The sequence below is a fragment of the Elephantulus edwardii genome, unplaced genomic scaffold (genome assembly GCF_000299155.1).
Source record: "Elephantulus edwardii isolate Elephantulus edwardi_28Jun2011 unplaced genomic scaffold, EleEdw1.0 scaffold00091, whole genome shotgun sequence".
NCBI lineage: Eukaryota > Metazoa > Chordata > Mammalia > Macroscelidea > Macroscelididae > Elephantulus > Elephantulus edwardii.
In genome coordinates this window covers 5,362,838-5,373,601 of record NW_006399841.1, presented here as the reverse complement: position 1 = coordinate 5,373,601, position 10,764 = coordinate 5,362,838, and the positions used below count along the sequence as shown (strand labels likewise).

Genomic DNA, 10,764 nt, shown 5'->3' with positions numbered 1-10,764 from the left:
GCTGTGAACAGTACTCAACAGCACGTAAACTTGTATATGTATTTTTTTAAAAAGTGTACAAATTATACATCCTCACCCTTCTGCCCCCAACCGTCACCTCCTTGTACCCCCAATATGTTTTTCCCAATTAAAAAAAAATTTTTTTTTAAAAGTGTACAAATTATAGTAAAAACCGTATACATGTTTTCTTGGTTGTAAGGATTTAGAGATTTGTCGTTGTTGTTGTAGACAACTTTAAAGGAGAGGGGAATGTGACATTTATCCTTGTAAAACCGTTTAAAGTTGCATGAAATGTCCCAATGCTTGCCACTGTAAGCATCTCTGCTTTACTGCCCTCTGATCACTCTGTCTTACACACATTGCTAAAGTATTAGCTCTCCTAGAAGGCCTTCAGGCCCATCTCCTATCATAGTACTTTGTGTCTTTATCACATAATAAGCACAGTTTTATGGTTATTTGTTTTACTCATTCTCCTTGGTGCAGAGAATGCCATCATGTCTACTGCATGGAGAAATGCAGGCAAGTGTGAGCTATTGAGAAGCTGGTTTATGTCTCATTTTCTTGCTCTGTTTTAGATTAGGGAGCTCTGGTAGCCTTGTGGAAGAGGAGTTGTGCTGCCATCCCAAAGGCACACGGTTTGAACCCACCAGCTGCTCTGTGGGAGAATGCTGAGCAACCTTCACCCTGAGACTAAACTGCCTCTGAAAACCTACTGGAGGGTCAGCTATGAGTCGGTTCCAACTAGACAAAAACAAAACTAGCCAATGAGTTAGGTCAGTAGCATATCTTCAAAACGCACATCTTTCCATATTTAGTAATTTAAAATTCTTTAGTATGAGATGCAGGAGTGGCGTCCACTTCCTAAACAACCTGCCTCCAGAAACTATGAACTTTGATAAATGTTGATAGCTGTAGAGGGGGGTCACTAAGAGTCGTGCTTGACTTGAAGGCAATCAACAACAACAACAACTGGAGATATGGTAAATACATAACTGTTTGTTATGAAATCATCAGGGACGCTTTACCAGCCCATGGTTATGCACCACCGATGAAGAATACACCTCAGCCATTAGGAGGCATCTTACAAAAGATCGAAGTGTGACTGTATTAGAAATGAATAAAACAGAAGCAATCAAAGTGTCAGTTCTAATCCTTTTACTCTCTGGTTAATAAAACTTAATGTTTCTCTATAGTTTCCATTTTTTAGCCAAATCCATTACCTCTATAGAGCATGAACTGAAATTATACCCAGTATTGATATATGAATTGCAAGCGACTTGATGGCACATAACAACGATATAGGGGGTAACTGTTACTATTTCAGCATTTCATTATTTTACAAATAATCTAAAAATGGCTTAGTTTTTAACAGATTGCTTTTAAAAAGCCAGCTGAATACTAGACCCTTTTTTCTTTCTTATCCACGCCCGCAAAACAATACTGAACTGCAATAAAATGAACTAAAAGCAATGCAGGCAGCAGAGAGCGCCAATGTTAATGAGAAGCTCTACTGGAGTAGTGTAATTACTCTCATTTCTATTTTCTGTGAGAGGTATTAAATGAACAATCATAAGATATTTAAATTCACAAACTGATCTTAAAAATACCTGAGTTTTATAATAAGTTGACGGGAGGGAGGGGAGCAATTTTACCTTTCAATTTCTAAGAATAAGGCGTGAGGAAACACAGCAAATCAACTTCAAATCGGAAGCCTCAGTTAAAACCATCTCTTACAAGTGCTAGAGGTCTAGTATAGATTTTACAAACCTGGAAGAAACAAACTTATCCAGAACTCACACGCCTTTAATGCATCTTGAGAAGTGCAGTAAATGAATGACACTGGTTTAGGGCAGTAAGGCAGGAGGAAATAATTTAAACAGTAGCTTTTTATGACCATTCTTTAATAGCTCACATCTACGTAGGCTCCAGGAATGACAAAGAAAACGTATGCTGCATGTACTGATTTCAACACTCAATAACAACTTTCTCATGGTCTCATCAACTGAAATGATGTAATCTGAAACAATATTTTCCCCATGTTTGTATATAATATTTTTTACTTGGTCACAGTTAACCATTTTTATTTAGTACATTCATTTCTTGAGTGCCGTGTTTTAAATGCCAAATGCTTGATCTAATTTTTTTAATAGTTAAAAAGAATTACTGTTTAACTTAAATCACTCTACTTAGTTGTCAACAGTAGTTAAAGCAGGACCTTAAAGGAGAGGTCGAAATGAAATTTTAAAACATTATTTTGATTTAAACAGAATAAAAAATATACCAGGGTCATGGTACATTAAACACTATTGAGAAGAGTTCAATGTTTTAAAATTCTTAAGATAAGCTATAATATATACAGGCTTATATAGTTATATACATATGATTGCTGTTGTTACTTCTGATAAATCTTTTCTCTCCTCAGATGTACTTATAAAATTATTAAGACACCACCATTGATACAAGACCTTCCAAAGTTAAAAACAACAAAAACCTCTAGTTATTAAAGTGACTTTTTGTCATACTGTGAGTCAGAAAAACAGCTGATATACATTATCCATTTTTCAAGTAATGTTATGTACAGTTTTATTGCCAGTATATGCACAACAGTAAGCATAGAACTATAAATACACAATGTAATTAACAGTAGAAAACAAAATTGTTACAGGTAAGGGAGGGGGGTACCGAGGAACTTAAGAAACCTGCTGTGAGAACCAAAGGGAGGAGGAAGTCAGTGACACGTCACCCAGTCAGCATTCCGCTTAAATTCTTTACATACATTTTCTACACTTTTTTCAGTTAGACAAAGAAAGAACAGATAACTCTCCAACAGCAGCAGTTGCCTCCTTGATAGCGATTTGCTTTTCCAGTCAAATTCACTTTATGTTAGTTTTTTTTTTTTTTTAAAAAAAAGGTCAAGATGAGAAATCATTAGTAGCCTGGCTCCTGGCTCCAAGTCAATCCAATTTTCCTTTTACCAAAATGTGTAATTTTTGAAAGTTGGCTGCTCATGAAGAGAACAGATATAGCAAAAGGTGATTTAAAAATATTTGTTAAAAAATAACACACTCAAAAATCACCCTTTGTTTTCCAAAAGCCACTACAGGCAGCAGCTCGGTCAAGAGTATCAGCCCTGAAGAGGTAGAGAATTGAGCCGGTTACAGGACAGCCTTGGCACCGTCTTCTCTCTCATCAGGATTCATGTTTCAAGTAAGACAATTTCATGGTAAAAGGAAACCAGGTTCCACCACTTAATGAAAGACAAGGTGCTGGGTGAGCCCAGGTCTAACAATCAGTTTGTGTGTTATGAGAAACAGACTGTCAAGGACACACATGCACTTGATTTTTTTTTTCTGTTTCCATTATCAAGTTTATTCATAAGTGAATTTGATATTAATAAATACAAAATAAGCATCATTCACAACCAAGCTAAACAAACCAAAAAACCCTGCAATAAAACATTCTAATTTTCTAAGTCTCAAAGAAAACAAACCAAACCAAACCAAACCAAAATCCCTTAAAAAAAACAAAAAAGGCAGGTGATTTGGTGCAGCTTTCTTATGGGACCATGGAAAGGAGATGGTTTTAAATAAAAATGGCAAGATCAAGAATCAAGAAACAAAATCAGTTTTACATTTTGTTTTGAAGTCTTTGTTTTCAAACTACAGATCACCCCAAAGAAGTTGCAACTAATGACATGTACCACCATCACACAACAGAGTCCAGCTGTGGTTCAAATTTGTTCTGGTTTGCTTTCACATCATTTCAGTATTTCTAGCATAGGACATGATACGGGACAAAACTCAAAGTAGCAATAAAATATTATTTTGCAGTTGAATAAAGGCAAAAAAGTTTTAGACTGTTAAACTTTTAAAGCTTTAAGCATTCCTCTTTAACCAGCACTTTTAAAAAAATTTGTACAATCATAACACTGGCAAAAGTTAATGGGAAGACAGAGAAGTACAGACAGGTAAAATGACGAATTAGATTTAAAAATTCCTGTGTATTGATCAACAACTGATGTTAATACTGCTTCTTCTTGAATTGGGGATAACTACCATAAAAGTTACATGCAGACTGAGGATAGCCCTCTGTTACAGAAAATACAAAATAAAACAAAACGAAAATTAAAACTGAGGAAACAATGGTAAATTCTAGAAGATGTGTTTGAGAATTTCCTTTCATGGATGAGTGCGGTCTTTCTGTCCTTTCTCTGAGAGACCTGGTTCATGTCCAGCAGCTTCACTAACTTTGTCCGGAAACATCAGCGGTGGGATCTGCCCCTCCGGAACCCGTCTGTGCACGTTTGATGTAAAGATTCAGTAGCTTCATCTGAAGACAGAACCCAAACATTAATGTTATTTAAGGGAGAATGGTTATAAAGTCATTCACAGTTAGGAGAAGATAGTCATCAAACAACCTATACATATAAATGTAACACCTGAAAGCTAGACTTCGGACTAGGGAGTTGTGATTACTGTTAAGTTAGTCGGCTGGAGGAGTTCCTTTGCTGTAGGGAGCTCTGGTGGCCTAATGGTAAGAAGCTGTGCTGCTCCCAAACATACGTGGTTCCAATCCACCAGCTGCTCCATGGGAGAGAGATAGGCAAACTCCTCCCATGCAATTGGAGTGTCAACTATAGGTCGGTTCCGACTCAACAGAACACAACAAGAACTGGTAACAGGTACAAAAAAGAAGTTTTAGTCTCAGGACTTGTATATAATTAACATGTCTTTAAAATAAATTATTTAATAATAACATACAAAATATGAAAGTAAACTTAGAAAAAGATATTACCATTAGAAGACTAATGACTGAGATCTGGGTATCATGTGCTATACACCATGGGGATGACTTTACATTATCTTCATGACACTTTATCGATGAGGGAACTAGGACACAGAGTGGAGAGGTTACTATGTAAGGTCACGGGGCAGTTCCTATCTGTCCTGTGAACTGGACAGGAGCCTCAGTAAAGGCACCACTTATTTAATTTATTGTGGCATTTTAAAACAACAAACTGAAGATGCGTCGAAACCTTGCTTTGGAGCAAGTCTCTCGGCACCGTTTCCTGACAGTACACGGGCACTGTGGGTCTGTGCCTCATTGTTAATTCTTACGTTATTTCAGACCTTTTCATAATGCAGTAACACAAAGTACAGACTAGAGCAGAGAGCAAACATAACTTTCCCAGGCACGCAGAAGCAGATCAGAGCCCTGTGCCTGTGGCACTCTGACACTCATTTTCCTGCTGTGGCTGCACCCGAGCCTACAAGTCTGCGGTGAGCGGTCGTGGGCATAAGGTCGCAGGCTCTCACTCCGTGATGCCACTGTCATCCTAACACGAGGATGGGCTGGTGGTTTTTTCCTTTTTCCTTCATTTACATTGTGCTTCATACCATTTCCATACACTGGGCCTTATAAAATGAATCCCCAGTGATGACAATGAAGTTTTGAAGTTCTGTGTTCTTCTGCAGTTTTTAGCCCTATAAGAGTGTATTTTCACAAAGGTGTATTTGAGAATACACCTTCTCACTTAATAGTTCCCCTCTTCCCCTCACCTTGTTACTACCTTGAGATGACATGTGAGTGGTCATTCTTGAGCTGGCTCTAGATTACCAGAACCTAACATGAGTTTATTACAAAAACGTGGGCACTTTTTCCTTGAAAATAATTTGTTTGCTGAAGGTCTGTTTTGATCCAAATATTTCTAATCTCGTGAGGCTTGGCAGACCCTCTAGAACTACATGTAAACTCTTGTATGTATTTGGTTTTTTTGGGAAAGAAATTATACTTAAATGTCAAAGTTTGAACAAACCAAAAAAGGTTACTGCTTTAGTCTGTAACCTATTTAGGTATTTAAACAAAAATGTATAGATCTGAGATATTTTTTCTTTAAAAAAGACAGTAAAAAAAAAACCTGAACAAGAATAAGGTCCATTTTATTAATCCTTAAAGACCTATGTGAGAATTTTTGTTTTAACAAGCCAAGCTGAAGCTTAACATTAACCTGGATCAAAATAAGAACAGAGAAAAATGACAAAATTTGGTTATCAAAATTTTCAAGGGTAAGTTAAAAACTGTTTAAGTAGCAATAGCTCTAAGCGTGTCTTATTAAATACTGACTGAAAACATTTAGCTTTTAGTAAGACATACGGAACTCAAGTTTTGCAGAATGCATCACGGCTGCCCCATTTAAGACACAGACCCAGTACTTACTTTACTGCCAGTGAGCTGACTGAGGTGTGGTTTGAGTTCATCACCAATTACCGCATGCACAGCCACCAGGCAGAAGACACAAGCCTTGCGGACGCTGCTCTCTGAATTGTCATATCCCTGGGAAGAAAGTCCACAGTCAGCACTGCTGGGGGATCTGAGCAAGTGACCTTTCCAACAAGACAGAGGACGTATCTCGACGAGGAGATCTTGTGTAGAAGAAAACCCTGCGGTGACGCAAGTTTATCACGTTTTTTAGACATAAACAAACCCTCCTGGGACTGTTCCTCCTACTCAGGTTTTTCTAACGTCATCTGCACAGCTCCAATTTCCAGACTCTTAAGAATTCTGTTCTGACACTCCACGCCATAACGTCTCTAGGTCAATCCTCCTAAAGCGTCCCAGCGTTAGGGTACTCAATAGCTCCTAAACATTTTGGTCTGGCAGTCAAAGTCCTCCTATAAAAGCTACTAAGCGAAAGCTGGATGGGGAAATATACCTAGAGGTAGCTCAGAAGAAACCAGCCAGTAGAAGGAACCTCTGTGGTGCACAGTCTGATGTGACAGACTCCACAGCAACTGGTAACTCAGCTTGACATCTTTTCCTGCTTAGGTTCTCAGACATTCTTACATTTAATCTACCATACTACCTTCTTTATCATGCTGATTACGCCACCTACTCAAATCTCATCCACAAAGTACATGTGAAATGATTATCTAAAACAACATAAGCATTTTCCCCAGGGAAAAAGGAAGTCATTACCACTAAACTCTGATCAACTGACCTAAGAAAATTACAGTAAAATATTTATCTAAGATATATCTTATTTCTCAGAGTAAAAGTTATGAAATCAGATATACTCTGTAGGAAGCTGTGCTGACCTACAGGCAGCACTTCTCTGGAGAACTGAATTCAGCAAAGGCGTGAGGCAGAAACACAAGCAATCTTCCTCCACCTCACTGACAGCCTCACACACTTGCTGGAAGGCCAACTAGGAGAGTATTTTTACCTGAGTGCTAAGTTTGTGGTCTTATCATTTTAATGACTATGATATTGATAGGTGCAATTGAGTTTAGCACATTAGAATGACTGTAAAAAAAAACAGATGCAAACTCTGTCCTCTCCTGTGCCACCCTCATCATCTCTGCACCCACTGTGTCAATGAGTCTCATCAAGGGTCGTCCTCCCTTTTGCTGACCCTCCTCCTTTCCAAGCATGATGTCCCTCTGCAAAGAACAGCCTCTCCTAGCCACAGGACCAAAGATGTGAAACGAAGCTTTGACATCTTTGCCTCCAAAGACTACTCCAGCTTCACTTTCTCCAGGATAAATCTGTTTGTTCTTTTGGCAGTCCATTCAGTACTCTTCTCCAACACCACAACTCAAAGGCATAGACGCTTTTTCTGTTCTCTTTCTTCACTGCCCGGCTCTCAGATGCATAGGAAGTGACTGAAAAGCCATGGCCAGAATCAGGTACAGCTCAGTCTTCAAACTAACATCATTGCTCCTCAGAAATTTGGAGAGGTCCCTAAAGGCAGACTTGCCAAGTGCAGTATGTCTTAACTTTAAATAGAAATCAATTTTTCTGCAGACATCCCTGGTGGTACAAATAGCTAAGACTTGACTACCAGACAAACAGCTGGTATGCACCCACTGCAAGGCGCCCAGGGGCCAGGCCTGGTGACCTGCTTCTGACAGTTCACTGCCGGGAAGACCCAGGAGCACTTAGTGCTACTCTGTCCACACAGTGACGTTTTAATAGAGTTACATACAGTCTTCCTGATCATCACCACTTCTCATCGTCTTCTGAGGACGCCCCTTTACCATGCACCTACATTAACCACTCAGAACAGGGGGACCTGGGGCATGGAGAAGTGTCAGCAGTACTCCCAGGAGGAAGTTATCAAGTTTTTATTTGTAATTTCATTCTTCCTTTTGCCCCAGAAAGGTAGTCTAGATAAGCATTTTCAACATTTTAGAAATACAACAGTAAAGACATAGAATATGGATCATACTGGCCTTTAAATCTATCCTGACTCTCCTTTTAGAAATTAAAAACTTTACAAAAACAAACAAAAAAAATGAAATGGTGTACTTTCTTACTGAATAGTATTTAATGCAGGAGCTGAGCGGATTTTGAGACATTTACGATGTCTCTAATAAAAAGCTGCAAAATGCAGACGGTACAGCTTTACCTGCTGAAAAGGAAGAGGCCTGGAAGCACTGACTGACGGCGATGACAGCTCGCAACAGGGATTACACCTCAACCCAAAGGGAACAGAGCCCTCACAACTTCATCAATACACATCATCACGACAGAGGAGGAGGAAAAGTACCAACGCTGCCAAGACTGAGTTTCCGTTACATCTGTAATCAATGGCCTCTGCACACAATCACAAAATCAACTGACATACCGCACTGGGCAAACTTCCTACAAGGGGCTTTTTTAAAAAAAATTATTTTTTGTGCATATACCGTCAAATCAGATCTGACCAGTACAGGAGGAGATTGTCCCTCCTTCTCTAGCACGGCATCTGGTGGATTCAAACTGTGAACCTCTAGGATTACAGAGCAGGGTTCTTGCCACTAGGCCACCAGAGCTCCCTGACAAGGGGCTTTTTAAAGCACTAAGGGTAAGGAAGCCACATTGGCTACTAAGTGGAAACTGGAGACAGAATCAGCAACTGAAGAACACTTCTGGACTGTGTAGACAAACAATACAAATGTGTCATGAACTTTTAAAGTAAAACAGCTCTGTCTTGAAAGACATGCAGCGAGAATACCCCTTAGAAGTGAGGACGGCAAGGACTCAGCTGCTGACAGAAATAGCAGTGGGTGCAGTGCATCAGCCACTCCATGGACGTCAGCCGTGCCGTCCACATATGTCAAGGGCCTTGTCAGCCCTACGGGGCAGTCTACGCGGTGCTACAGGCCGGAATCCACTCGGGTGCACAGTAATAACGTAAGGCAGTGAAGCAAAGCCTTTGCTCTGACCACTGCCGACAGGAGAAGCCTTGGACATGTTCTAGAGTGACCTGGAAGAACGACGCTAAGGTCCTCGCTGCCATGGAGTCAGGACTGACTCCCAGCTGAGCCTTCACTCGGTTTCTTGGGAGGGAAGTGCCAGCCTGCACTTCACCCGCAGAGCCACGGGTGGGTTTCACTGGTCAGAAATGTGCCGCTTTGGGTTAACACTGCAGTTACAGACCACACCGTGAACACATCAGACACGGCCGGTCTCCTCCTCCAGCTTCACGGCTCACCTGGATCAGGCCCGGCATAATCTCCGGCAAGAGCATGTTCAGGGTCTCCTTGGACACTCTCTCGATCACCTTGGTTTGCATCTTGATGGCGGCCAGGTTAATCGGGTAGTCTGCGGTCTGGATGATGGGACACAGCACTTTGATGCACTGCTCTGGAGTAATGGAAGTGGCCAACACCGACGCAGCGTCCTCGGCAGCTCGCACCACCTGAAAGCAACCAGCAATTCAACCAGGAAGGCTCTTTCCCAGAGATCATGCTGGGTCCTGGATGGACAGACTTCCACGAAGCGGTTCGCACAACATGATAGGTGGGATCTGCCTTGAAAATGTACCATTAAACAACCATGCGTAACAGGGGCGGGCACAGACAAAATGGGACTGACAGTAGGTCGCTGACTCTGAAACTAGGTGATGGGGACACGGGGTTGTATTACCTTTGCTTAAACCTCATGCTACCAGAAACATGTACTATTGTCTCTTAGACGTGTTCTCTTAGAAACGCAGTCTCTGAAGAGCTGAACGGAAAACTGACTTGTAAGTTTTCACTTAAATCATAATTAAACAGGAAAACCCCCCAAGAAATGTAGTGTTTATTTGTACATTTCTAATTATTCCTGCCATTTTGAATAAAAACCTTTACAGTTACCTAATCAATTCCCCTGGGGAGATGGGGCGGTAAAAATCCCATAACTATAAATAAATGAGCTGAGTGTGCAGGCCTTTCCCCAGGAAAACTGTCCTTATTACTGAAGCAGCTATGGCAAGTATGCTCCTATAAGCAATTTATAACATTCAAAGAACACTGATTTCTTTTGTTTCATTGCTTATTTGAAAAATCCAATTCTTAATGCTAAATGGAAAATGAAGCTAAGAAGAAGAAAACACAATTACACAGATTATGTTCTCGAGGCGCCTGCTGTTCAGGGAAAGGCTATTATCATCATCCGTTTAACAGGAAAGACCCCGCTGACAGCTCAGAAACCACCCTGAGCATCAAGGGATGTGTCAGCTGTGGAGAGAACTGGGAACTGCAGCAAGTTTCCGGGACTGTTTACGTCCTGCACAGCATCAGAAGGACTGACATCAAGTAACAACGAGTCAGGGAACTTACCTCCTTACGAGGATCTTTATGTGCTTCTAATGTTTTCATGACGGTCAGCTCTGCATAGTTTTTAAATCTTGCTGGTTGATGCCTTAGGATTTCTCTTAAAACTTTAAGTGCTAAAGCCCTGATAGTAGGCTACAAAGAAATATTGTAAGAGTTTTAATATTGCAGATAATTTATTTGA

The 10,764-nt window shown here is 40.4% G+C and overlaps 1 protein-coding gene across 1 annotated transcript in view; it reads right to left on the bottom strand.

The window, feature by feature from the left end:
- Positions 1-3,660: 3,660 nt before the first annotated feature.
- The window catches only part of CLASP2 (cytoplasmic linker associated protein 2), a 153,788-nt gene continuing 146,684 nt past the window's right edge, over positions 3,661-10,764 (bottom strand). The window contains exons 35-38 of the mRNA XM_006890610.1: positions 10,587-10,715; positions 9,476-9,682; positions 6,217-6,333; positions 3,661-4,329 (exon numbers count right to left, since the gene is read on the bottom strand). Coding sequence (XP_006890672.1) covers positions 4,243-4,329; positions 6,217-6,333; positions 9,476-9,682; positions 10,587-10,715 — 540 coding nt within the window. The 3' untranslated portion in view covers positions 3,661-4,242. The remainder of the gene's footprint in view (positions 4,330-6,216; positions 6,334-9,475; positions 9,683-10,586; positions 10,716-10,764) is intronic.